Source organism: Panthera leo, chromosome B2, assembly GCF_018350215.1.
Source record: "Panthera leo isolate Ple1 chromosome B2, P.leo_Ple1_pat1.1, whole genome shotgun sequence".
Lineage (NCBI taxonomy): Eukaryota > Metazoa > Chordata > Mammalia > Carnivora > Felidae > Panthera > Panthera leo.
Window position 1 is genome coordinate 140756907 of NC_056683.1, and position 27367 is coordinate 140784273.

Below are 27367 nucleotides of genomic sequence, written 5' to 3' on the forward strand. Positions count from 1 at the left end.
TGGAATGGTGCGACGCATTAGAAGGCACACCAAGCAGAAGAATCGCAAGGAGCAATGCTTTTTATGTAGCTATCAGCAGGTCCCTTAATGGTTTTATAACTGTAAATGCTGTCTATGCACTACTGAGTGGGAGTAATGAGCATTCGTTAAGAGAGGCAAATGAAAAAAAAAAAAGTAAACCAAGACATTAAGTGCTTTTTTTTTTTTTTTTTTTGTCTCCTGGCTTTAAACAAGCCACTTTGCTGCAAACCAATGATCCTGCCTTTTTTTTTTTTTTTTTTTTTGGCTAGGTTAATAAAAACAAGAAGTGGCGTGAGCTGGCAACCAACCTAAATGTTGGCACTTCAAGCAGTGCAGCGAGCTCCCTGAAAAAGCAGTATATCCAGTACCTGTTTGCCTTTGAGTGCAAGATTGAGCGCGGGGAGGAGCCCCCGCCGGAAGTCTTCAGCACCGCGGACACCAAGAAGCAGCCGAAGCTCCAGCCGCCCTCTCCTGGTAAGCGGGAGTACTACACTTGTCGCCGGGGAAAGGCGAGGCACCGGCACCCCCACCCCCAACCCCACCCCGGGGCGCTGGAGGCCACCCGCCACTCATGTTCTAAGAAGGCCACTTCACAGTAAAGCAAACAGAACGCGGGATCTCTGAGGACAAGGGGCGTTTTGTTTTGTTCTGTTTAATTGAACCCCCCTGTCGGCAGTGCTTAAGGGAGGCGAGCATGCGGTTTGGGACGCTGCCCTCTGGGGCCAGCATTTCCAAGGCTTTCTGTGGAATTCTGAGCTGTAGACCTTTATTCCTTTTACAGGTATTTAAAAACATCCCGTCTAACTCTGTCAAAATAAGTATCCCCGGTAACCTTTTATTCCTTGTACAAGTATTTTTAAATATTCCATTTAACTCTGTCAAAATAAGTGTCCCCGGTAACCTGTGCTCATACTTTTGTGCTACTAGAAAATGCCACCCTAGAGGTTTGACGGCCAGTTCCTACCATCTGTGCCTGTGTCAGGGACACTCAGAGTTGTATGTTAGCAAAATGAAATTTGGACTTCATTTTTACTGTCCCCTGCTCAGCATGTTCTCACTTGTAGGGAATCTAGCAAACTGTCACGGTAAAGGTCCATGCAGCCCTATTTCTGAGACCGAATAGCCCATTAGCTCTGACCTAGAGGCCAGGAGTCTTAGGAATACTACCTAGGAATAACGCAGTTCACCTAAATCCTCATAAGCAAAACCAAGCGAATGCCTTCTCTCCTGTCTCTCCACTCAACTGTTCGAGACCCTGCCATTCTCTCAGCTCTCCTGCTAGCCTTAGTTCTTACCTGTTAGCGTTCCAAATTACTGACTCATTATATTCTAATAAATACAGTATTCAAGATAGGAAGAAATTTACATCCTCCTGAGTTCTGGGTGGTGACCTCACTCAAGTCCGATCCAACCGTGTTCTTGTCTTTCTGGCCACATCCAAGCCCTGTGATGGGGTCAGCACTTACCGTGCCGTCCCACGTACAAGGTGAGGCAAGGTGAGGCTGGCCGTACCTGCCACTGTCTATCACACAGGATTGCCCTGGGATCAAATGCCAGTATTTCTTAGGCACTTAAAGTGTGCCAGGCACCTTTCTAAGTGCTTTTCCATTCAATCACATGCCCCCTATGATGCACAGATACTGTCCCAAAGTCCATGAGAAAACTAAGGCACATAAAATCTTGACTAACTGGCCCCAGATCTCCTGCTAGTGAGTGCTATCCAGCCCTGGCATTATGCCTAGACCTACTGTATTCCTCTGTCCGTGTTTGAAATAGCATTGTGACAGGGAAGCCTTTTGCACACACAAGAAGGTGTCTGTGAGCCAAAGAAAGAAATTGTTGTCTCTTTAATTATTTCCTCTTGCTGCTTTCTGGATGGCAGTGCTAGTACCTAAGGTCACGAATCAAGGGATCTCACATAGCTACTTCCGTGGGCCAAAGCCCACTTACAGGGAATACACCTCGATATATATTTAGATCTGACAGTTCTGAACACAACTAGAAATCCTCTCCGGCCCCACCCTTAAGGATTCGAAGCCTTTGCAGTTACGGTGTACCTTAAAAACTGTGAAATCTAATTTTAAAAGTCTCACAACATTACATTCCGTTCACAGAGTAAAACAAGCCGCCTGTGAACAGCTCTGAAACTATTTTTCCTAAATAAAAACTCAGTGGGGTGTAGGGACCAAAGTGGCGATGTCTGCAAAGATGTAAAGGTATATTTTATTTGCCGGGGAAAAGCTCGTGTCACTGAATGGGCAGCACTTCTGTATGGAGAATGGCTCTCCCAGCGTGACCAGCTTCAGTACAAGAAATCCCGCTGAGGCATAGACCCTTCAGAGAGTGTAGGGCCTCTTCTCTCAACAGTCAGCTCTTTCCTTTTTCCCTTTTTTTAAAACTACCGTTTTTGTGGCAACATTATCGTTTTAACTGCACAAAAGAGCTCGGATTGCAGATGCACTTCTGATGGCACATTCTTCTCAGTGGTCCACATGGTCCGAAGGCTTGTGAGACAGGAAGCAGGGGAAGGAGGGCGTCCTGAGCTGAGCCTCCCAGTCAGGGCGCGGCCCAGGCGGCCCCGTGCGGAGCACACGGGGCCAGCCTGCCTCCTTACCTGTTCTGTGCGCCGCTCGAGACGCTCCGCTCAGCCAGACAGAAGGACGCGCACGCTGGTCAGTAGGGTCCTGACCGACATCAGCCCCATAACCAAAAAGCCACGCTCCCGCCTGGCATCCGTTAAGGGAAACGACTCTGAAACATTTTTATCGTCAAAGAAGGAAAACAAATAATAATAATTGTTCCCAACCGTGAGCCATGTTAGGGTTTCGTATACTACAAAATTTTTAAAACATCATCTTCAGCCAGAATTCGTGTTCTTAGAAGTCTGTCTTTCCCATAAGAAGGTAATTGTAGCTTCTTTCTTACCAGCACGTCCAGGCAAACTAAACTAAAAGACCTGAGAAACATGCCAGATTGCTCTTCACAGGGCCGCTCGGAAGCAACCCAAATCCCGGATCATTTGGCCCTGTTAGCATCGTGAGTCGTCCACCCGGCCCCCCTTTTTGAGGCGACGTGGCTGACGTGGCCTGAAATTCATTTCTGCCAGCCTCTGGGAGGTGTCACCCCTCAGCCCTTGGGGGCGCGCCACGATCCTCACTCGTGAGTGGCCGTGTGGCTTCTCACGCCCGAGACCCGTGTGGCTGTCTTCCAGTGACTAGAGCAAGTCCACGAGAGAAAGCTCCCGAATGAAAGCCGGGCAAGGCCTGGGGTATGGTTGCACCTCTGAGGCACCAGTGGGGATCTCGTTATGACAAGCCCGTAAAAGTTTGTGGAGTCCTGCTGAACAGCTGCGGGAATCGGCCTCCCCAAGTGGCCCGCGTGGCCCGTAAGCTGGGTGGGGGGCCGGGGGGTGGGGGGAGCAAGGAAGCTCGCACATTCAATTAGTAAGTCGGTAACCAAAAACCCATCCATCTTTGCTGGCAGGTGGCTGACTGCATTTCTATTATTAGCTGACAGGTGATGTCACAAAACCTGTCATGGATCCAGCTAGGGAATCCTCAGCGGAAGATAAATGAGAAAGGGGTTCAGGTTATAAACAAAGGTGCCCTCCGGGTGACCTCTAGTCGCTGTAGACCTGGGACATAGCAGCTATTCTCCCTTCCCTCCTTCCCGCAACCCCAGCCAGAAGTAGGGCACCAGGTTCGTGCTGTGTAAATTATCTTCCCAGTTAGGAGTCTGGCTGTACAGTCTGAAGTGTGTGAATGTACTTAACCTTCCATAACCTTTCCATTGTTTACTTTCGAGTATACATTTGTAGCTTCTGGCAAAAGGTAGGGATATCCTAGAGAGTTGTGCCAGCCTCATCTATTAACGGAGCTTCAAGAGGTTGCATTCATTTTTTTTTTTCCTGAAAGGAACAGAAAAAACACTGGCAAGAGGGAAGAATTTTTCCATTTTTTTTTTATTAGCTGTAAATGTGAATACTTGTAAATAAGGGTCATTCTGAAATCACAGCCTGTGAACCGTTTTTCCAAAGAAGCCGTATAGGCTTTCTGTGGAGTCTGTTCTGTGATTGAAGAAGCACGTTAATTTCGGGGCGCCCGGGTGACTCAGTCGGTTGAGCGGCCGATTTCGGCTCAAGTCATGATCTCCCAGCTCGTGGATTCGAGCCCCACGTCGGGCTCTGTGCTGACAGCTTGGAGCCTGGAGCCTGCTTCGGATTCTGTGTCTTCCGCTCTCTCTGCCCCTCCCCCACTCATGCTCACTCTCTCTTCTCTAAAAAATAAATAAACAACAACAACAAAAGATTTAGAAAAAAACCCAGAAGCACGTTGTTTCTCCTGCCAGCTCTGTGGGGCAGTCACGTCAGAGGATTATCCTTACATATTAATAGAAGACTGCTTTTTTCTTTTATTACCATCTACCTTTTTAATATGTATTTCCAGGGTTTCACCAAAGTTTGGTTTATAAGCATGCGTTCCTAAGCTTTTCTCTTGAGATATTAGCATGAAAAAGATTGTCTACTTTTAAAGTTAGTCCTCCCGGCATCTCTGGGAACTTCCCTGAGTCCCTCTGGACCCAGGCACCCTCTGGTCCCAGGCACCCACAGGACACCTCATACAGAAGGCAGGGCCCTGGCGGCCAGGGTCGGGATTCATCCCCCAGCCAGCCAGGCCCGGGCTGACCTGAGCTCATTGGAGACCTCTGTGTTCAGCCGAGGCTTTCGGAGTAGAAGTGCTGGGCTCGTTTCTGTCTCTGACTCCTTCCCAGTGCACTCTGTCGTCTCCAGGGATTTGCGGAGCCCCGTTTACTCTGCAGTCAAATGTGGCTGGTGGTGATTGTAGGGAGTCTTGGACAGCTTGTAAGAAAGGGACTATAGCTAATAACTTGTACAGTATCATCACTTACAAGCACTAGAAATTCTGCCATGTGTAATGGCTCTGAAAGCATTTATTATAAACCGCATGAGGGCAGGAATTTGTGTCTTTTTTGTCAGTTTTGGACACTGGCATGCCAGGAGTAGAAATAAAGCTTGCAATATAGTAAGCGTGTTATTTATCCAGTTAAGTATTTGTTTCATTAATAAACGAAACCAATGTCTGTTGAGCATCTAACCCGCAGAGGCCTATGATAAAGCAAGAACCCTTAAAATACTAGGTTTTCCAATAAGATGAGTTGAAATTTTGAAAAGATCTGCTCAATTCTGAGTTCTGTTGTTATAATGTAATTATAGTTAAAGCCGAATCTTGGGACTCTGATAATGACATTAAAGAACTCCAAAGAGCATGACTTCAGTTTTTGTAGTAACAAATCTGATTCCATAGCTCTAAAAATGACTCTGTTAATGACAGAGCATAGACATATCCAGACATCGAGGAGGCATTGAAGTGACATAAGGCTCATTACTAATTTGTGTCATTGCATTTGAACTTAAACATTTCTCATTGCCTAAGACCTGGTACTCATTTTTCTAATTTTTTCCCCTAAAATAGCACAATAGTCCATCAAATTGGTGTACCAAATTTTTCATCCTGTTTTTCTTCTTACTCTCAGACATTTAGATTATCTCCATTATAAACAACACTGAAATAAACATTTTTCTGCCTAAAGCCTTTTTTTATATTAGATTATTTTCTTTGAGATAAATACCCAGGAAAGCAATTACCCAGTCAAGAGGTATAAATATGTTTTATGGCTCACAAATGAAGTATGTTGCCAAATAGATTACTAAAAAAAAAAAAAAAAAAACGAAAACAAAAAAACCTTTTACTAATTTTCCCTATAAAGAATCTAAGAGCAACTAATTTTACTACGTCGTTACCAGTAATGGATATTGTTACTATTTCTAATAAGATGGTGTCTTGTTTTCCTTCCTTTTTTTTTTTTAAATAAGTAGGAAGGATGAGCTTACTCGATAACCCCTAGTGTCTTCCTTACTTTCTTACTCCTCGTCCCAGCGAACTCAGGGTCCTTGCAAGGTCCTCAGACCCCCCAGTCAACCAGCAGCAATTCGATGGCAGACGTACAAGGCGACCTGAAGCCACCTACCCCGGCGTCTACCCCGCATGGACAGATGACCCCAATGCAAGGTGGAAGGTGTGTACGGTAGGAGATCTCCGCGAGCCCCACAACATCGCATTTATCGATCTCGTAATGTCCTGGAACAGACTGTAAAAGGGCTGTTATTGCCTCACGAGCTTCCAAGTGTCAACCAAGAAATTACATCCGTGTAATTTTTCGGATGGTTTTTACGTGAAAAACTTTCAAGTTAGGAGCGTTTCCCGATTGGGCATTTGGTGGCAACTCCTGATATTTCGTTGCGCTTTCCTTGTCCTCGTCTCTTCAGAAGCGGTACAGTCAGCGTGCACGACCCGTTCTCAGACGCCAGTGACTCATCGTTCCCAAAACGGAACTCCATGACCCCGAGCGCCCCGTACCAGCAGAGCATGAGCATGCCTGACGTGATGGGCAGGATGCCCTATGAACCCAACAAGGACCCCTTCGGTGGAATGAGAAAAGGTAAATGCGGAGGGAGCAGACTAGGCCCAGAGGGCATTTTCCTCTCTGCCACCACGCAGCCAACCCACTTACCCATTAGAGACGTGTCTGAGCCACAGCTCCCCAACCTACTAGATTTCTGGCCTCGGGAAAAGTACTCAGTAGCTCTGTGCCTCAGTTTCCTCATCTAGGAATTAGGGCAATAACAAGACCTGCCTAAAGGATGTGACGAGGATTGAGTTCATGTACAAAAAGCCCACTGAAGAAATGACTGGCGCACGCAGTAGGCACGCGTGCTCCTGGCGCTCCCTCGTGCTGCACGCCTTGTTGTATACCATGGGCTGGGCAGGGGCTAGGTGCTAGGTAGTGTGATAAGTCAGACGTAGTTCCTCCCGGAGTTGACGGTGTCTTAGGGGGAACAAACAAAAAGTAAGCGAAACCACAAATACGTAATTAAATATGGTGGTCGATGGAAGGAAGGGCACCAAGTGCGGCGATACGGGTTAAGGGTCATGGAAGGGAAGGACATATGAGAGGGGATGGTCGGGAGGGGAGGGCTTTGAGGGATGTCGGTTATCTGCTGAGACCTAAGGAATGAGGAGTAGAGAAGTTCAGGGGAGGGGGAAGGCCCGAGGCAGGAGTGGGCTTGGCGTGTTTGAGGAGGTGGAAGGCATCTGGGGATAATGGGCAGGGGGGAGGCTGAGTGCACCGAAGCCATCAGGGCCACTGGGCCAGAACTTTCAGCCTCCCCGGGCTTGGGGATGAGTCTGGGTTTGTACCCTCGCCGCGAGATGTTCTGCAGGAAGTGACGTGACTGGGTCTTTTGTTAAAAAACAAATAACTGGGCATCTATGGAGAGTGTGTTGGCAGGACCACTGTGATGGTCCAGGGGAGAGAGGACAGGGCGGAGTCAGATTCCAGCAGCCAAGGGAAAAGCAGAAGCACTCATCACACGTTCTGGACTTAGAAAGAACAGGCCGGGCTTGCTGGATTGACCTTGGGGGTCAAGGTGAGACCTTACTGAGCGGGTGACGACCTTACTACTTTGGAGACGCCCGCCTGGGAAGGGGCCTGCTGGCAGCGCTCACTGTTAGCGCCTGCACCGTGGACAGCTGCGGGAGGAACGAGAGAGAAGTCCCGTGTTGACTCGGGGATGTGCTAAGGCGGTAGGTGGCGGAATGTCTGTCTGGAGCTGGGCAGAGCGTTGGAATCAGGAATCATTTGAGGGAACTCAGCAGAGGAGTGGGATGGAGCATCATGGGATGGATGGGATCACCAAGAATTGGGAGAGTTCTGACGGACGTTAGCAAACACCCAGCGTGGTTTTTCCCTTTATGCTCATCAATCCCCAGCGCTCACTTGGCTCTGAGAACGTAGCATCTAAGCCTCTGCCCTTTGAGCGCCTCCCGAGGCCCACACACTCCGAGCTCTTTGGCACCCTTCCAGGTGCAGGCGCGCTGTGAAATTGAGGCATGATAGTGAATATCACTGGAAGAAATACAGAAAAAGAGCAAATACTGTTTTCACGGAATTGCTTCTCGGATCCCTTAAACAGTAGTACCTCTATTTAGATGTTTGGGGTATGTGAATTTCTCGATATGTTATCCTTAGTCGAGAGAAACGTGAAGCCCAAAGCCTTGGTTTTCACAACTATTATGGATCAGTGAAAGGCAAAAATGAATCATTTCAAAATTTTAAGTATTTATTTTTTACTTTTTTTTAACATCTATTCATTTTTGAGAGACAGAGTGTGAGCAGGGGAGGGGCAGAGAGAGGGAGGCACAGAATCCGAAGCAGGCTTCAGGCTCTGAGCCGTCATCACAGAGCCTGATGTGGGCCTCGAACCCACAGACCGTGAGATTATGACCTGAGCCGAAGTCGGATGCTCAACCGACTGAGCCCCTCAGGCGCCCCATTTCAACATTTTAAGTATTAGGCATGTATCGTTTAACTACCAAATGAGATTATGTTTCATGTGTATTTCTTAATAACATTTCAGGTATGTTCCACAGAGTAAAATAATCTAATTTTTCGTTTCAAAAAGTTTCAGAGCTGTCTGTTCCAAGTGAATATTCTACAGAACATCCAATAAATCTGTAAGCTCAGAAACTCAAAAGCCTTGTAAACGTTGGAGGTGGTTATTTTTCTTAGTGGTATGAGATATTAGAAAGAACATTTTGTTCTTGCTGATGGTGGTTGTATCACATTTTTAGGCTCTGAAAATAGGACAGTAACATGGGGAAAATAATTAGTAGTGTTTGGAATCTGGCTTCAAAAGCTATGTGAACCGTTTCCAATAGCCCCACCTGTATGCTATATTAGACACTGAGAGTTGTATTTCTTTTGTTTCTGTGTGCCTACAGTTTTTCTTATTGTGAAAATAAATTGGGTGGAGGGGATGATTGTGGATTACCTTGTTAGGCACTAGCAAGCTGTATCATGTGTTTTCATCAACTGTGTAAGTGATACGGTGGCTGAGAGGGGACCCCCTTCTCACATTTCCCCGGGACATTTCAGCTCACCTGCTACCTTACCATGCTGGTGTAGCACCAAATTAAAGCAGATAAACAGAAAACCCACAGGAAACAAATCTTTTTCTCGCCCCGTCCCTGTTACAATAAGTTTCGCATTCCTCAGTTCACATTATTCTGTCGGTGAACTGGTGGTGCTCCGATTTCTTATGTAATGACCAACATTAGGGGAAAGCCCGCTCTTTGTTGCTGCCGCTGGCCTACAGCGTGGTATAGGGCAGAGACCAGAACCTGTCCCAGCCTCGGTGGCCCTAAGAATCCTTGGCCCCACCCGCCCGTCCCCCACTTCTATAATTCATTACTGATTGAAGGATTGATTAATTGCTTACAAGTGAACAGTAAGTGAATATTTACATATTGTATATCTAAACAGTATATTTTGAATACCCGTTAATATCTTTATACATCATCCTTTTTCTTAATGCTCCAGTAGTCAACGTGTTGTTTCATCATGCTTTGCTCTTCTTAAACGTGAAGCTGTGATTATTGATGTATAGCTGTTTTTTCACATGTGTAAGAGTGTGTCTGTGAAATAGATTCTTAAAAGAATAACCAAGGGGCACCTGGGTGGCTCAGTCGGTTGAGTGACTGACTTCGACTCAGGTCATGATCTCGTGGTCCGTGAGTTCAAGCCCCGCGTCGGGCTCTGTGCTGGCAGCTCGGAGCCTGGAGCCTGCTTCGGATTCTGTGTCTCCCCCCTCTCTGCCCCTCCCCCGCTCATTCTCTCTCTCTCTCTCTCTCTCTCTCTCTCTCTCTCAATAATAAACATTAAAAAATTAAAAAAAAAAAAGAATAACCGAATCAAAGGATGTGAACTTTTTTTTTTTTTTTTAGTTTACGGAGTATCTTTTACTCCTTAACAAACTGCCACAAAAAGTGGCTTTAAACAACAACACTTGGGTATGTCTCACGTCCTCTGGTGGGCGGGGTGGTTCTTCATTTCGAGTTGTCAGCCGGGACCCTGAGGCAGCCTCTGTCACCTGGAAGCCTGATTAGGGACTCTGCTGGAGCCGCGATCACTTGAATGGCCCGTGTCATCCGGAGGGTCTGTTGGGAACTCATCTGAACCTGTCGGCTAGGGGGCCTCCCCCATGGGCCGTCCCGTGGAGCTTCTTGGGTGCCTCGTGGCGTGGTGGATGGGTCACAGACACTCCAAGTTAAAAGTTAAGTTAAAAGTTGCTTGTCAGTTTAATACTCTTCACATGAACGTGGAACAGTGTGTGGCCCTCACTCCCTTACCAAGAATGATCATTATCAGTCCTTTTAATAGTTGCCGGTCAGATGGTGGGGCAGGAGTGGAGGGGACGGGAGGGCCTCATAGTTGTTTTGACTTGTATTTCTTTAATTACTAGTGAAATCAGACACCTTTTCATATATTGATGGGCCATTTGTTTCCTTTTTTCCTGAATGTCCATTTGTGCGTTTACCCATTTTTTAAAAAATCTGGTTGTCTTTTTCCTTACCTATTTTTAAAGAATTTTTCTTGTATCAAGGAATTAAGCTGTTTAACTTTAATTATCCCGCTTAATGTTTGCCTGTCTCTGTTCTTCCACTTATAAAACGGAAAGTAACATCAAAACTCATTCTACCACACGTGGACTTAAAGTGGAAGATACAGTGTGAGAACGCACACTTGCGAAGCACAGAGCCCCCCGCCCGTGTGAGACCCCATTATCTGCGCCTCTGTTCTAGCAAATTCCATCAGCTCACAGACGTTTAATCAGCTTTTGCTTCATGTCACGTAAAAGTAACCTTCCTAGGATGAAGAAAGGTAGTAGCACTGTATACCAATTAAGATTTGCATTAAAATGTTTAATTTGCCTACAGGCTAGTTTTTGGGCTTGACCCAATTTCCTTCAGGCTCTGAGCTGATGCTAATTTGCATATTTGACCTAATTGCCACTCTACGTCCTGATAGAAATACTAGTATTTCATCCATTCTTGAGTTATTCTTAATCCCCTAGTGGCTTTCCTTTTCCTGGTTTTGGAGTGAGTCTGCTGATAGGTATTCGTGCTAAGGTTTTTTCTTTTTTCCCCCGTAAGGGAAGGGAACTAACTTTACCCATACAGCTGACCCTTGAACAACACAGGTTTACACAGATTTTTTTCAATAAATAGATGTATGGTACTAGAAATGTTTTTCTTTTCTTTTCTTTTTTTTTTAAGTTTATGTATTTTGAGAGAGAGAGAAAGGAGCATGCTTTCAAGCCAGGGAGAGGGAGAGAGAATCCCAAGCAGGCTCCGAGGTGTTAGCACGGAGCCCAACACGGGGGTCGATCTCACAAACCAAGAGATCATGACCTGAGCTGAAATCAAGAGTCAGATACTTAACTGACTGAGCCAGCTAGGCGCCCCATAAATGTGTTTTCTCGTAAGATTTTCTTAACATTTTCTCTTCTTTTCTTTAGCTTTGTTGTAAGAATACAGTATATAGTACGTATAACGTACAAAATATGTGTTAATTGACTACGTACGTCATCAGCAAGGCTTCTAGTCAACGGTGGCCTGTTAGTAGTTAATTTTAAGGGGGAGTCCAAAGTTGTACATGGATTTTCAACTTCGCGGGGGTGAGCACCTCTAACCCGCGCAAGAAGGGTCAACTGTATATGCATTTCTTTCTCACAACCACTGCATGAGGTGGTATTACCAACTTTACTTCATCGACAAGGAGTTGAACTCAGAAGTTTGATAACCTACCCAAGAAAGGGCCGATGTTCACTCTCTACCTTACTTTATAACAAATTACCACAAACTCAGCAGCCTAAAACAACATCAGTTTACGGTCCCATGTTCCCGCGGGCTCTCAGCTCAGGGCCTTACATGGCAGACATCAGCATGTCAGCCAGGACTCAGGGCCCTCTTCCGAGCTCGTTGAGGTTGTTGGCAGATTTGGTTCCTCGAAGTCGAAGGACTGAGGTCTCATTGTCTTGTTGGCTGTCGTCTGCCTTCACAGTCCTAGAAGCTGCCACCTTTGTGAATATGTGGCCTTCTCCACTGCATGGTGGGTGCCTCCTCAAGGGCGGCAGGCGGGTGTCTCTGACTTCTAGACACAGATTGAAAGGGCACGCCTGGATAATCTCCCTTTTAGTTGACTACCAGTCAGCTGATGAGTCACTTTAGTTACATCTGTGAAATCCCTTTGGCCATCGAGTGTAATGTAATCACGGGAGCCATGTTCCCATCATATTCGTGGGTTCTACCGGTACTCCAGGTGGGGGCTCATTTAAGGCCCGTGCATGGGGTCAGGGATGGGGATCTTGGGGTCCTTCCTGAGTCCAGACCTTACCCTCATTGGTTTGTATTGTTGTCGGCCATGTTAAGACTGAGACATCTACATCTGCCATATTGAGGTTAACAGAAATGACTAGAAGGGCTGTCTGGGCCCCTTGGGGGTCGAAAATGCTTAATTTTATATCCGTGATTTAAAATGTTGCAGTGCCTGGGAGCAGTGAGCCCTTTATGACTCAAGGACAGATGCCCACTAGCAGTGTGCAGGACGTGTATAACCAGAGTCCCTCCGGAGCGCTATCCGGTCTGGGCATGGGGCGGCAGCAGTTTCCCTACGGAGCCGGCTACGACCGAAGGTGAGTGTTTTCTAAGACGACACGGAGAGAGTGCTAGAAACTGCACTCTCCTCACACGTGCGTTTCCGAGCCCGGGGAGCCGACGACAGCACACAGTACCTGCTTTCCCGCTAAGCATCGTGTGGGGTGGCTGCCTTCAGGACGGGGGAGGGGGACGCCTGAGAACCAGGTGGTCCTCTCAGCACCCGGATGCTCGGCCCCTGTCCCCGCACCGAGACCCCCACCTCCAGCTGCCCCGTGTGGCTCCTCCTGTGAACGGCCACAAAGTCGGGCGTGTAGCATCCCCCGACCGCCTTCCCGCCTGCATTTCTTCCCTCGGGAAAGCCACCCAGGAAGCCCTCGAAAAAGTCTTCCAGGCCTTGTCTTCTCAGATGTTTCCATTCTTCCCTGCGAACGTGTGAAACGGAGAGAGAATACTCTGCTCCTTAAGAAACATCTCTGAGGAAAGCCATGGCAGTCTTTTTTTTTCAGGGTGGCCTCTGGACACCGAAATGTTGGGCTTCAGCGCTCATCCAGATTAGTTTTAGTTAGATGGAGGGAAAGTCATTGAAGTGTCTCTGAGAGGTCGCCGGAAACTGCTTCCTAAAATAGTGGCTTATGGGAGACTTCTTTTTGTGAAGCAGGCCCCTTACCTGTGCCCCTGACCTAAGTACTTACTACGAAAGCCCCTTCCCCTGGATGGGAGGTTCTTTACCTCACCGTCGCACAGGTGCTCAGAAACAAAGTCTTGAATGTAATATTTGTGATTCTGGAAGGAAATTGAGGCTCACCAGAGGACTCTGTAACTGTGGCCACAGGGGCATGGCTCGGGGTAGGGGTGGCTGGTGTGGTGGTGTTCCTCACAGACTGCCCACCTGCTGGGCCGCAGGCAGTGGTGAAGTCTTGGGAAGGTTCCCTCCCCACCCCCGCCCCACCCCGTAACACAAACAGGAAGGAAGGAAGTTTGAAAACCACTGTTTTTACCAAATAATGTTTCTTTCTGGCACTTTCTGTGCACCTGGTTCTTGCGAATACATAGCCATCACGAGCTTAAAGTGATTTGGTACTTTCCAGTAGCGACTTAAGAACCTAGACTTCGGATTCTTACCCTGGCCATAAGTGTGGTGACTGTTGATTTGTGGTGTGTCTGTTAACCAGTTAACCATCATGCTTAGTGTGCTGGAGCAGGGATTTGACTTAGATCTGTTTTTGAGGATCCAAGAGAAACTCTTTTTTCCTTTTCCTTCCTTCCTTCCTTCCTTCCTTCCTTCCTTCCTTCCTTCCTTCTCTCCTTCCTACCTTCCAATGAGATTAGGAGAACAACTCTCTTGGAACATATATTTGTAAATGAATCCAGGCAGATGTGCTGTTCTGTTTCTTCTAGAATGCTTTCTAGAACTGGTTTAGGTCATCTGGCTGTACCACATTAGGGCTTATTTACCTTTGTTAGATTTTCTGAAAAGTGCTACTTTGTTCAGCTTAAATTTTATCTATGTCAATTCTATTTCTTTCCTCAACTGTAAGCTTCCTTCTAGCTGTTAATGCCCTTAGCAAACACGTCTCCTATGTCTGTTTTACCCATGATCTTCTAAAAATTCATTTATTTTCTTTCTTGTTTTCATTCTGTGACCAGTTTAGGGATATATTCCGTCCAAGTATTGTCTTTCTTACAGGATTCAATCGATACGCTAAGTAAACCAGTTTATCTCTTTAAACTTCAAATCTATTGCTCTTTTAAGCGTGCTACTTTTATGGTATTTATAGCTGCTCAGTGTAATGGCAGTTGAAAAATAAGTGTATTAGTCATTCCCATTTTAAGATTTAGAAATGTAAAAAAGATTTAAACGTAGGAGTACGTTTAAATCAACCCCGTCACTCTTGTAAGTCCTCTCTGTTACTCTTTTCTGTGGCCTTGTAGGGTCATGGGACTTCAAAATTTTGAGTAGTTCTATTTTTACAATTATCAGCTAACTCAGTATCATTTTGGATGAATCGGGAAGTACGCTTTTTAAGAGATTGAACACTTCCTATTCATAATGAGAAAATAAGTAGAGACAGTTTCCGTGGTTATACGTCTGTGTTCTGGCACTCCCAGAAATCCTGCTTTGATTCGTACATTGCTTTTGTTATCTCCTGCTTTCATGAACACCTCACATCACCATGTTGTGACACTCCCCGGGGCCGCGTCAGTGGGTGGGCGGAGGCTCCTCTCAAAGGCAGAGGGTGCCAGCCTGTCCTGCCGGGACTCCTCACACACCTACTAGCCAGGAGATTGGCAGCGTTCCCAAAACGGGTGTGCCCATCCCTTTGGCTAAAAGTTCAAGTGCTGTTTCTGCTTGGCGTGCCTCTGCTGGAAGGTGTTGTGCAGTGAGGGACAGACCAGACCACTCAGGGGTGCAGAATTCCCAGCAGTGAACTGTTCATTTCTCTCTCGGCCTGAGGTCTTTTGAAAATGAAGTTCTCTTTGAATGGCTCATTCTAGGCACGAACCTTATGGGCAGCAGTACCCAGGCCAAGGCCCTCCCTCAGGACAGCCGCCATATGGAGGACACCAGCCCGGCCTGTATCCACAGCAGCCGGTGAGTTGGCGGGCAGGAATGCATCTCTGTGCTTTCTGTTTAAAACTCAAATTTGCGTTACTTCTGAGAAGTTTTAGGAAGTATAACAAAAAACAGTGGTATTTATTGAACAATCAGGATATATTTGCTCGTGCTAGAAAATATTGTTAGGATTTTAAAGTCAGCACATTTTAAAAAGCTCTTGATATATGGGATCCCGAAACAAATATAACATGTTGTAGGAAACAAAGGACGTTCATCCTTGTAAATAACGCCCGGCCGGAGTAAAGGTTTTTTAAACGGGTGTCTGGTGTGTGTGTTGTCCTGTCAGGTGCCTGAACTGAAATTTGTCGATGTTTTAAAGAAGGTGTGTAGAAGAAAAAAAAACAACTTCAAATATTATATACCAGTATCAAAAGTTAAAAGTCAATTGGCTTTTTAAAAACAAGATCTTAAGGACCGCGTGTTTTGCTGACATGGGGGGGGCGGGGGCGGGTTACGCTGGCCTACGCGGCCGTGGGTCTTCAATTGTGTAAGATAACCTTGCAGATGTCGCTACTGATGCAGAGAATTGCCCACCATGCTGTGGCCGTTCAGACACAGGACTTTGCTGTCTCGAAACAACTTTTCAGGTCTAAGACCTCTGGTAACACGGAAGGGGTCTTAAGCATTGAATTCTACTGGAGCGTGTATGTACGTGACTTTTATTTTTACACCAGCTGGTCCTAAACAGCTTCTGGGTGAGGTGAAAGAACACGAACACATCCACATCTCTCTACGTCAGGAGGTTCCCACCTGGCGGGGTGCTGACACCCGGATGTCCCCAGGAGGGGAACCTAGTAACACGGGCTGCACCGGGCCTGCTGTCAGAGGCTGGGACCAGCGGGGCTCGCGGGGGAGACTCTGACCTGCACAGCTGGAAGTCGGGGTGGGGGCCGTAGACCGTAGGGTGTCCACGCAGGCCCGGTCTGAGGAGCCAGATGCCGTGGGGAGACACTGCTAACGCAAAGCTAGGCCTGAGAAATCTGTCCAGGGGCTTTCAGGCTGGCCTTCGGGAAGCTCAGTCCATTCTGGTGAGAGTTTTCCTCTTCCTGCCGAGGCACCTTCGTGTAGTCCCGAGCCCCTGTCTGGCGTCGCCTGTGCGGGAGTCTCCAAAGCCACGTCCTCCTATATTGCAGCCCTGAGAAATCCCAAAAGGGAGGAGGGATACCTACCAGGAAAAAGAGAGAGGAAGCTTTCTTTTCCCCACAGAAAATTCCAAGCACACGAAAACAAACTTTGGAAACCCTCTTCGGAGTCCGTGATGTGGTACCCTAATCCGGAAATAGAGTGCCTAAATTATTAGTCCTTAGTTGTCACAGGAGCTTCCCATACCCATTTTGAAATGAACATTCCACCAGGTAATAACTGTTTTGCATAATTTAAGTGTGTGATTATACCTGTAAAAGCACATCAGTGTGATTTGTCTTTATATGAATTTCAGAATTACAAACGCCATATGGACGGCATGTATGGGCCTCCGGCCAAACGCCACGAGGGAGACATGTACAACATGCAGTTCGGCAGCCAGCAGCAAGAGATGTATAACCAGTACGGAAGTTCCTACTCCGGACCGGACAGGAGGCCCATCCAGGGGCAGTACCCGTACCCCTACAACAGAGAGAGGGTGCAGGGCCCCGGGCAGATGCAGCCGCACGGGATCCCGCCTCCCATGATGGGCGGCCCCATGCAGTCGTCCTCCAGCGAAGGGCCTCAGCAGAGCATGTGGGCGACGCGCAATGATATGCCTTACCCCTACCAGAACCGGCAGGGCCCCGGGGGCCCGGCCCAGGCCCCCCCGTATCCAGGCATGAACCGCACGGATGATATGCTGGTACCCGAGCAAAGGATCAATCACGAGAGCCAGTGGCCTTCCCACGTCAGCCAACGTCAGCCTTATATGTCCTCTCCCGCCTCCATGCAGCCCATCACGCGCCCGCCTCAGTCATCCTACCAGACGCCTCCATCACTGCCAAACCACATCTCCAGAGCCCCCAGCCCCGCGTCCTTCCAGCGCTCCCTGGAGAGCCGCATGTCTCCCAGCAAGTCTCCCTTTCTGCCCTCTCTGAAGATGCAGAAGGTCCTGCCCACCGTCCCCACGGCCCAGGTCACGGGCCCGCCCCCCCAGCCACCCCCGATCCGAAGGGAGATCACCTTCCCTCCTGGCTCAGTCGAGGCATCGCAGCCAGTCTTGAAACAAAGGCGAAAGATTACCTCAAAAGATATCGGTAAGCGTTCCGGGCTCGGTCCGGAAATGAAGCCCAGTTGTGTTCTAGAATTTTCATGTTAGCTTAGATCTAGCTCCTGTTAATCTCAAAGGGATGAAGTTCTTAGGACGACAAGCCGTCAAGCGGTGGTTCTACGCAGGGGCAATACTTGGAAGCTGCTGATCCGGGTTCAGAAACAGTGCCCGAGAGGAGCGTGAATTGACGTGGGATTTTTCCACAGGAGCGTTATCTGTGCGCGAGAGTAGAGCCCCAAGTGAGAGACCAGGGGCTCCTCAGCGACTACGTCCTGTACCGCGTTCTGAGCTTAAAGCTTTGACCTTAACCAGGCACTTAATCTCTGCAGTGTGAGCCTAACAGCCGAGAGGCTAATGAAATGCTGAGGTGGCCTGAGAAAATACGAGCCACTCTGTAATTTTGGTAACAACATACAGACCGTGAGCTTCCCCGGGAAAAAGTAAAAGCCTGCATGTGATACGTAGATAAATATATAGCATATACGGAATTTGATATGCTTTGATGTATAGAATTGATGGTAACCCGGTGCTGGTAGATATGGGCCCAGAAGCTATTTCAGTCGGGTGCAAATCGTGTTTATTCATTCTGTTGGGATGTTCTGAATGCTAATTAGAGATCTGGAACATCTAGGAGTACGGACAGTTTTTCTGCATTATTTTTGAAGTCCTTTTAATACGGCAAAGGAAATTATAGATCTTGGTCATACAAAAAAGTTTTCAAAAATCTCAAAATCACTTGACTTGAAATCATTTACTACAGGGACTAGAAAATCAAAGATATTAGAGATGTTTTCAACCATCAGAATTAAGGACCTGTACAGAGAGAGGGAGAGAGAAGTAAGGAGTTTTAGAGAGAGGGGTGCTGGAGACAAGGAGGAGATACAGACACCGAGCACCATTTTATATATGGAAAGATATACGTAAAAATATGCACATGTGTCTGTGTGTTTATGCGTGTGCACATAAATAAATGTATTTAAATTTTTATACGTGTCTTTGCACATGTTAGATCAGTGTTTGTCTTCAGCCTGGGGAAAGTTATGTTCCTTATTTAAAGAAAAAAATTTTCTAATGTTTATTTATTTTTGAGAGAGAGCGTGAATGGGGGGGGGGGGGGCAGAGAGCGAGAGAGACACAGAATCCGAAGCGGGCTCCAGGCTCCGAGCCATCAGCACAGAGCCTTATGCAGGGCTCAAATCCACAAACTGCGAGATCATGCCCTGAACCGAAGTGGGACGCTTAACCGGCTGAGCCACCCAGGCACCCCTATGTTCCTTATTTTAAAAAGGAAGTTTGCCTTTTCTGTTAGAAAAGTTTTGTGTGCCTCATAGAAAATAGGAAACGTAGATGAGATCAACCTAGAGATGGAAACCCACGCCCCCCCCCCCCCCACCAGCACAGGAGATCACTGCTGATGTCTGGCATTGGCTGTGGCCCTGGTGACTCCTGAGCGCACAGGCCTGCTCGTGCCATGTGCTTCCGCCAGTTTCCCGAGACAGAAATTTCAGACCTATCGCAGGCCTCTTCTCCCAGCCCCATCTTACGGCACATCCTGCAAATGTCTTCTCTAACCCCTCTCTCTTCTTCGGTAACAGGAAGGGGGGAAAGAAAAGCGCAGTCGCTCTGTTTCCCCTCCCCTGGCTCAGACCAAGCTGTTGAAAAATCTGAACCATCAAAGTGCTAATAATTGTCAGCAGCATGTTCTGAGGGCAGGAGCTCGGATAGAAGAGGACAGCAAGGGAATATCAAGACTCTATATCTGAGAATGTGCTGCCGCATACTCACCAGCCTTCCAGAGATCTGCCAGAGGGGCCTCCCTGAGACATTTGGGAATGGAGCGGGCCAAAGAAGACAACCAGTTTTTTTGCTGTGACTCCATTACTAACACTCTGCGGCGTCATTACAGAGTCCGTTAGGGACTAAAGGAAATAAATCGGAGATGAGAAAGGGCCCTTGTGCTTATTAGCACCCCCTCCTCTAGAAGCACTTTGGGCTCATGTGTGACCAACAAGCCAAAGGATCTTAAACGACAGCAGTTTCTTAGTAAGCCATCCCCTCCGTGTGAATTCTGGAAACGATCGCGTTTAACTGCGCCTCGGCACATTTGTTTGAAATCAGTACCTCACTCAGCACCCCGCTTCTTTCTTCTTATTCTTTCGTTATTTTCTGTTCTTTCATGCACAGAGTTAATATTCACCTCATCCTTGTCCTTTCCCCTGGTTTTAGTTACTCCTGAGGCCTGGCGTGTGATGATGTCCCTCAAGTCCGGTCTTTTGGCTGAAAGTACATGGGCTCTGGACACCATTAACATTCTCCTGTACGATGACAGCACTGTCGCCACCTTCAGTCTCTCCCAGGTACGCCAGCGCCCGTCCAGCCAGGGGCCGGGGTAGAACAAGAAAGTTCAGGAGCTCATGCTTGAACGCATGCCCAGAGTGGTGGGCACCCCGGGACGCAGGCCGTCCTCGTGGCTGTTACACATGTAGAACTGTCTGGGCGCTTAATCCGGGAATCATAATTCCTTCCAGGCTCCAGTATAATAAACACACGCATACGTGTGCTTCTCCTGAGAAAACAGTCCCCCGTGCACACGTGTGTATGTGTGTGTGCGGCATAGATAACAGTGAAAGTAATTGTTGTTCAGAATGAATATCAGCAGGCGGGTGGGAGGTAATCCAGACACGAAGCCGGCGCTGAAGTCAGGCTGAATACGCAAGAGCTTATAACGGGACATACTCTACTTTCCGGTGAGACATAATCCCTTCCTTTTAATTAAAAAGAAATGTTATAGAAAATGTACGAGAGAGAGCGAGAGAGGCAGAGAGAACAGCTTGGCGAACCCCCGTATACCCATCATTCAGCTGAAATAGTTGTGAACTCACGGCCAAACTTGCTTCTTGGTCTCCTTCCTTCCTTTCTGCCTCTGTCCACCTTATTCTGAAGGAGTCACTGAAAAGCCTACTAATCTTAGTAAGCTTAACGCTGTCCTTTGTTCAGTGCTAGACTTAAGGTGTGGCTTCCAGCATTAATTGCTAGAAGAGAGAAGGGGAGCAGAGGGTTAGGGGAAATGGCCCAACTAAGCTACAGACTTGTAAAGAAATATATAGAAACAAAAACAAGAAAAGGTAATTCTCCTTACTGAGTACGCACAATTCTCTGCTTTGGGAGGAGAAAACCAAAACATCTAATTACCTTGCTTCTGTCTAAATTAGACCAGAATCTTCCACTTGGTCTTTTCTTCTCACATTTCAGTCCTTCATGATAGCCCTGAAAGGCAATTTTTCACTTATAGGAAGTGTATTAATAAGGTTATAAACATCGCTTGAAGTCCACTGTAACAGAAAATATTTAAAAATGTATACGCCTCCCTTAGAGTAATTGCCTTTCAGCCTTCTGTTGGGTGAACGACTGTTGATCACACACTTTAGTAACCAGAATTGCTTTGGTAACTTGCCCCTTCCTCTGCCCTGGGAAAAAAGTTCACTTTAAGTATTGGGGGGGGGGGGGGGTGGAGAGATAAAGGCCCAAACCTTCACTTGCAAAATTGTGTGCCTTCATCCCCTAAAAGTGAGTACTTTGTGGTCAGTACCTCAGTTTCCCCTTTCTTCTTAATAATTGTTTCAACCCCACTTTCAGGAAACTGATAGCAGGATATGAAAGTATGGTTGATTTCCAAAACACCTATCATTAAAGACTCCGGCCTCCCTTATTAATCCTTTATCATCCCTAAGCGCGGTGGCATGGGTGCTGGGGGCGGGGAGCTTGGGCAGTCGCTAATCATGGAGCGTGTTGATTTTCTTGATGCACACATTCGCTTAAAGGAAACAAAACTGGTTCTCATAGTTGCTTTTGTCTTTCAGTTAGAGTTGTGATAACTGAAATGTAAAATTGCATTCGACGAAACATTCTAATTCATTTATCAGGCACTAAATTGATTTGTTTTTAATTTTCTGTGTTTATGAGCTACTACATTGCTGAAATTATCTTCTCCCAAAGATATATGGAGAATGTAAATTAGAGTAACCTATGGCACCTGAGACAAAAATAACCATAAAATCCTAAGAATAATAACCATAAAAATCCAGGCAAGCAAGTCTCAGATAAATAGCAGAAGAGAACAGACTCACTTTGGGTGAATGAGTCTATAAAATCCACGTTCCCACTCTTCTAATATGGAGTGTGTTGTACCTAAATCAGAAGAAAAGACAAAGAGCACAAAGCAGTCCGTCACTGATACTATTAAAGGTAAGAAAATAACACGGAAGTTTCCATACGGATAGAGTAGGAAAGTAAGCAGCAAATAAAAAACATGTGGTTTCGTCAACAATGTAAAATTCGGGAGACAGTTCCCACCCGTCTATGGTTTCTCTTTCTTGGCCCAGCCAAAAAGGAAATGAAACGTGTGAAAATCACCCTAAAAATGTATTGATAGTTATTAGGATTGTAACCCTTCTCAGTCCCCGTGTGAGGTTATGACATTGTCCCCGTTCTTGTTCTTGTCCTCCTCTCTAGCTGTCCGGATTTCTGGAACTTTTAGTAGAGTACTTTAGAAAATGCCTAATTGACATTTTTGGAATTCTTACGGAATATGAGGTGGGAGACCCCAGCCAAAAAGCACTTGATCACAATGCGGGGAAGAGAGCTGACGGCCAGTCCTTGGCCGACGAGTCTGGGAAAGAGGAGGAGGGCACCGAGTGTGTGGACGAGGAGGACGACGAGGAGGACGACGAGGAGGACGACGAGGAGGAGGACGACGGGAAGACGGAGACCGAGGAGAAGAGCAGCGCGACTCTGGCCTCTCCCAACGCCACTGCGGATCCGAAGGAGAAGCCCAGGCAAGCTAGCAAGTTCGACAAGCTCCCGATAAAGATAGTCAAAAAGAACAACCTGTTTGTGGTCGACCGATCTGACAAGCTGGGTCGTGTTCAGGAGTTCAACAGCGGACTTCTGCACTGGCAGCTTGGTGGGGGGGACACCACCGAGCACATCCAGACTCACTTTGAGAGCAAGATGGAAATTCCTCCTCGCAGGCGTCCACCTCCCCCTCTGAGCTCCACCGGGAGGAAGAAAGAGCAGGAAGGAAAAGGCGATTCTGACGAGCAGCAAGAGAAGAGCATCATCGCAACCATCGATGACGTCCTCTGTGCTCGGCCGGGGGCGCTGCCCGAAGATGCAAACCCTGGTACCCAGACCGAGAGCGGGAAGTTTCCCTTTGGGATACATCAAGCCAAAAGTCACCGGAACATCAAGCTGCTGGAGGACGAGCCCAGGAGCCGAGACGAGACTCCTCTCTGCACCATCGCGCACTGGCAGGATTCCCTGGCCAAGCGCTGCATCTGTGTGTCGAATATTGTCCGTAGCTTGTCTTTTGTGCCTGGCAATGACGCCGAAATGTCCAAACATCCAGGCTTGGTGCTGATCCTGGGGAAGCTGATTCTCCTTCACCACGAGCATCCAGAGAGGAAGCGAGCGCCGCAGACCTACGAGAAAGAGGAAGACGAGGACAAAGGGGTGGCCTGCAGCAAAGACGAGTGGTGGTGGGACTGCCTGGAGGTCCTAAGGGACAACACGCTGGTCACGTTGGCCAACATTTCCGGGCAACTAGACTTGTCTGCATACACAGAAAGCATCTGCCTGCCGATTCTGGACGGCTTGCTGCACTGGATGGTGTGCCCGTCGGCAGAGGCACAAGACCCCTTTCCGACCGTGGGACCCAACTCTGTCCTGTCGCCTCAGAGACTTGTGCTGGAGACCCTCTGCAAACTCAGTATCCAGGACAACAACGTGGACCTGATCTTGGCCACGCCTCCATTTAGTCGCCAGGAGAAATTCTACGCTACGTTAGTTAGGTACGTTGGGGATCGCAAAAACCCAGTCTGTCGAGAAATGTCCATGGCGCTCTTATCGAACCTTGCCCAAGGGGACGCGCTGGCAGCAAGGGCAATAGCTGTGCAGAAGGGAAGCATCGGAAACTTGATAAGCTTCCTAGAGGACGGGGTCACCATGGCCCAGTATCAGCAGAGCCAGCATAACCTCATGCACATGCAGCCGCCGCCTCTAGAACCACCGAGCGTGGACATGATGTGCAGGGCGGCCAAGGCTCTGCTGGCCATGGCCAGGGTGGACGAGAACCGCTCGGAATTCCTTCTGCACGAGGGTCGATTGCTGGATATCTCGATATCAGCCGTCCTGAACTCTCTGGTTGCGTCTGTCATCTGTGATGTACTGTTTCAGATTGGGCAGTTATGACATCAGTGAGAAGGCAGCATGTGTGAGTGAAAACTAGAGGCTCCCGTATAACTGGCTGTTTTCTGTTCTTGTTTATCCAGCGTAGGAAGAAGGAAAAGAAAATCTTTGCTCCTCTGCCCCATTCACTATTTACCAATTGGGAATTAAAGAAATAATTAATTCGAACAGTTATGAAATTAATATTTGCTGTCTGTGTGTATAAGTACATCCTTTTGGGGTTTTTTATTTTGTTTTTTTTTTGTTTTTTTTTTTTAACCAAAGTTGCTGTCTAGTGCATTCAAAGGTCACTTGTTGTTTTTCACAGATTTTCTTTTTAATGTTCTTTTCCATGTCGTGTTGCATTTTTGGGGAAGCAAATTGACTTCAATGAAACAAATTGCGGCGAAAGATGCTAAGATGGGAAAATTTCACCACACTGAGGCAAAAAAGGTGAAAAAGTGATCAACTTCCTAGGCATGTCATTCTTCAGATAATGAAAAAAACAAAACAAAACAAAACTGTATCCCATCACCCAAAGCTCTGTGCAATAGAAACTACTTCTAGAGATATAGGAACAGGGGCTCAAGGAGGTGTGTCAGTCAGTAGTCAGACGATGAAATGATACTGGTTTCTCCACAGGAAAATGGTTCCATTAGGCTACGCGCAAAAACAATGTCGTTTGAAGTTAAGAGTGAAAACACATACCTGACAACGATCAACGGAAATTGCTTCCTCACCACTACCGTCAGTCGTGTCTGCCGTCTGTCGTTGGACCTTCCACGTCCAACGTTCTTCACAATTCCTTTAATCATTTTTTAAATATTTTTTTTTTTTACTGCCTATGGGCTGTGATGTATATAGAAGTTGTACATTAAACACACCCTCATTTTTTCTTTTCTCTTTTCTTTTTTTCTGGTTTTTTTTTTTTTTTTTAGTACAAAGTTTTTAGTTTCTTTTTCATGATGTGGTAACTACGAAGCGATGGTAGAGTTAAATAATTTTTTATTTTTATTTTATATATTTTTTCATTAGGGCCATATCTCCAAAAAAAGAAAAAAAAGAAAAAATACAAAAAACAAAAACAAACAAAAAAAAACAAACAAAAAAAAGAGGGTAATGTACAAGTTTCTGTATGTATAAAGTCATGCTCTATTTCGGGAGAGCAGCTGATCACAATTTGCTTCATGAATCAAGGTGTGGAAATGGTTGCATATGGATTGATTTAGAAAATGGTTACCAGTACAGACAAAAAAGAAAAAAATACAACTAAAAGGAAGAAACACAACTTCAAAGATTTTTCAGTGACGAGAATCCACATTTGTATTTCAAGATAATGTAGTTTAAAAAAAAAAAAAGAAAAAAACTTGATGTAAATTCCTCCTTTTCCTCTGGCTTAATGAATATCATTTATTCAGTATAAAATCTTTATATGTTCCACATGTTAAGAATAAATGTACATTAAATCTTGTTAAGCACTGTGATGGGTGTTCTTGAATACTGTTCTAGCTTCCTTACAGTGGTTTCATAGTAACCAAGTTATCCACAAGAAATAGGGGAAATACAGCCGCGGACTAACAGAGTCCCTGTCACGAAACCCTGAGGTCGGGAGGGACCTGTAGGGTTGACCTGCTTTAGAGTGGGGGGGGCAACAGTTTGATTTTTCTCCAAGTATTTAGCTAACGAGTCTTTGTTTGAAGCGATCGACGCGAACGACATTGAGGTCTGAGAATCTTCAGTATCTATGGGAGGTGGCTGCCGGCCCAGGAGCTCACTGGCCTGACAGCAGAACAGTCTGCCTTTCACTAACCCCGTCTTGATTTTAATCAGAGTTCAGTCTAGTCCACGTTTCTTCTGTGTGCCTCAGAGGTATTTTGCATTTAGTTTACTCCACCGTGTATAATATTTATATTGTGCAATGTTAAAAAGAATATGTTATATTGTATGTGGTGTACATAGTGCAAAGTGATTATTTCTATTTCAGGGCATATTAATATTCTCATATTCCTTCCTACCTGGTGCACAGTAGCTTTTTAATACTGGTCACTTCTAATTTAAACCTTTTCTTCCCGGGTCCTTGACTGTTATCGCGTAACAATCGATCTCTTTGAAACTGCTGCAGAATCCAGCTGTTAGCGGACAGACACCCTCTGACTCTACCTCTTTACCACCCTCCCAGTCACGACACAGAAACCCCAAGTCCTTTCGCCAGACCCGTTGTCCGGGGTTGCACCTGGAAGAGTTAGACAAGAGCACGCAGCCACGACCAGCGTGTGAAACGTGACGCTAGTGTCACGAGAAACAGATTTTTCTGCGAGCAGTGTCCTCGTCTGTCAGCCCCCACATACTTAGTCACACAACCTTCGTACCTAACGAGGCAGCCAAATACATGTTGAATTAAAAGCCCATTTATCATTCTACTCTAAGTACATCTGCTTGCTGAGAACAGATTGTAGTGCTCTGAGCTTCAACTACCGAAGATTTGTAAGAGGGAGTCGATAGGAGTCCAGTCGCTCTCTTACAGAGCACGAACACAAGGTGTGCAGAGACTCCGAAGCCATCCGCTACCCCAATTTCTTTTGTCGACCGAAAGCGTAAAATCATTACAAAAGACTGTTGTTTTCATGGTTTGAGTTGTAATCAGTACCTAGAGTCTGGCCATTGAGCAACAAGTTTTTACATACCGATACGCAACGTAACCTCTAGAGTAATCCAGGAAGACGTTAGCATCCTTTCTACATTCTCACCCCAGAATCAAGACTGCAGAAGCCCATGAAGAACTTACAACCTGCCTGAGATCATCCCGCCTACAAACTGAGTTATTGCTTTGTCCTAAAACTTAGTTGGTTTTTTTTTTTTCTATGAGGCTTTTCAGAAACTTACAGGATGCCCGTACTTTAAATGTGTACAAAAAAAAAAAAAAAAAAAGATAAAAATAAAGGTGCAAAGAAAGTTTAGTATTTTGGAATGGTGCTATAAAGTTGAATCTGTTGGTATTCGAGTGCATTTTTTTAATGTCACATAAGAGATATTGGGTGGCACGTGCTCAGAAATGACTATTCAGATGTTTTGTTTGAGGTCGAGAATGACAGAGAATCCGTTTTTATTGGTGAATGTGGCCTATTCAGAAACTAGCTACACTGCTTTTGCAAAGTGAGAATAGAGAATGGTTTTTTCAGGGGGGTGTGAGCAGTTGGCTGACCCAGCGTCAGCTGCTAAGTACCTTTCTCATGGAAGGAATATGGCCTTTGCCCTGAAATCCATCCATTTAAAAACTGTTGGAAATCTTTCATTTCCTGTCAAACCCCATGTACCGATTCCTATGATCTGTTCACCTGCAAGGAAGCAGAGAAGGTATTAAATGAGCCAAAAATGACGATCCGAACAACCCGTCTTCTTCTTGCTGGGTTCACTTCTTTGTCTGGAGAGCTGGAGGCCCGGCCGCCCGACGGCCCCTGCCCTCCGCCCCTCCGTGGCACCGCAGAGAACTTCCTAGTCAGACGACCTTTCAAACACGCCTAGAAATCTTCTTGGTGATAGTCGTAACCTACTAAGATGTCTCATTTTGCATTAATTCAGCAGAGATGTGTTGAGCACTCCCTGCCTCAGCCCTCGGCCCTGAGGAGTCCCTCCTGCATGAAGACTTGGGTCATGTTCTCGTCTTTCGGGTCAGACAGATTCCCGAGACAG

The 27367-nt window shown here is 46.5% G+C and overlaps 1 protein-coding gene across 8 annotated transcripts in view; it reads left to right on the top strand.

Annotated features, from left to right (window-relative positions):
- Positions 1–24687, top strand: part of ARID1B (AT-rich interaction domain 1B) — a 447597-nt gene extending 422910 nt beyond the window's left edge. For all 8 annotated transcript variants that reach the window (XM_042940136.1, XM_042940142.1, XM_042940137.1 and 5 more), the window contains 8 exons: positions 291–495; positions 5979–6117; positions 6368–6540; positions 12487–12634; positions 15096–15192; positions 16655–17438; positions 19679–19809; positions 21965–24687. In XM_042940136.1, coding sequence (XP_042796070.1) covers positions 291–495; positions 5979–6117; positions 6368–6540; positions 12487–12634; positions 15096–15192; positions 16655–17438; positions 19679–19809; positions 21965–23701 — 3414 coding nt within the window. In that variant the 3' untranslated portion in view covers positions 23702–24687. The remainder of the gene's footprint in view (positions 1–290; positions 496–5978; positions 6118–6367; positions 6541–12486; positions 12635–15095; positions 15193–16654; positions 17439–19678; positions 19810–21964) is intronic.
- Positions 24688–27367: the final 2680 nt, after the last annotated feature.